The 987-nt window shown below is 48.6% G+C and overlaps 1 protein-coding gene across 1 annotated transcript in view; it reads left to right on the top strand.

Moving 5' to 3' along the window:
• Nucleotides 1-987, top strand: part of LOC103193641 (BRCA2 and CDKN1A interacting protein) — a 12,203-nt gene that overhangs the window by 9,458 nt on the left and 1,758 nt on the right. Inside the window, exon 6 of the mRNA XM_007936894.1 lies at nucleotides 660-726. Coding sequence (XP_007935085.1) covers nucleotides 660-726 — 67 coding nt within the window. The remainder of the gene's footprint in view (nucleotides 1-659; nucleotides 727-987) is intronic.

The following is a 987-nucleotide window of genomic DNA, read 5'->3' as shown; positions in this document are numbered from 1 at the left end:
TAAGTTTTTTAGCCCCTATTTGAACAAAATGCTGAACAGTTAGCGTAACAAAAACGGAATGAAAGCCCTAAATCCTGTTGGTATGTTCTGTGAACACTCCTGACCCTGCCTCTTGGCTGTGTGGTTGTTTGGTTTCCTAATGCAGCCGGTGTAAGCGTCCAGAAATGTGCTACATGCGGGAGGAGCTACGACCCGTGTAGCCACCTGAGTGAAGGAGTGGTCTTCCTGTGCTTTGACAGGAGGGGAGAGAGTACAGGCAGGGAGCTGGCTTTTGTGGAATGTTCCTTTCCAGTTGTCACAGCACCCGTGTTGTGGCTTCCCGTGAATGTTTGTGGGAAGGTAGTTACAATCTGGAAACCTCTGTCTGTCCTTTTCCTTTGGCGATTCCCTGGTTTTACTACCATCCCACCTCCACCCCACCTCTCAGCAAGCTGCCTGGTGCCACATGTATTTTCCTGACCTTTCTTTGGTGTGACAGGCTGGAGGTCTGCTTTCCCTTCCTTCTAGTAAAGGAAACCGAAGTGGATCAAGTCCTGGGAGCTCCTGTACGTTTTTGTTGATAGGCAGCTGGGTCCCCAGGGTTGTGTTGTGTAATGGAAAAGTCACTGCCTTCAGCTGACAGTCCTTGGGTACCTGAGCTCTGTCCTTGATTACCACAGTATGGCACAGAGTGACTCGTCGACCAGGACTGTCACTGTGGCATGCTCTAGGGCACTGTTTGTGGCTGTACGTCTGTGTCAGCGGAATGCCTTGCTGTAAAAAGTCCAGAATGTTGCATCTGTTTAACTCCTGAACCGGCAGTGGTATTACTTTGCAGTGAAGCTGAGCTGAACCAATTAGTGGCTGTATGCACAGCTCAGTAATTAACCAGAGCCTGTGGGAGAGACTAATCACGCTGTTTATTACAAAAAGTGGTACCAAAATCTAAAGTGCAACTGGCTGGAGGAGTTAAAACCATTCTTTCAAAGTGTCCAAGTCTGATGTCTG

This window comes from Orycteropus afer, unplaced genomic scaffold (genome assembly GCF_000298275.1).
Source record: "Orycteropus afer afer isolate SDZICR_OR568_19922 unplaced genomic scaffold, OryAfe1.0 scaffold00038, whole genome shotgun sequence".
NCBI classification, from domain to species: domain Eukaryota; kingdom Metazoa; phylum Chordata; class Mammalia; order Tubulidentata; family Orycteropodidae; genus Orycteropus; species Orycteropus afer.
This window is presented reverse-complemented; position numbering and strand designations above follow the sequence as displayed.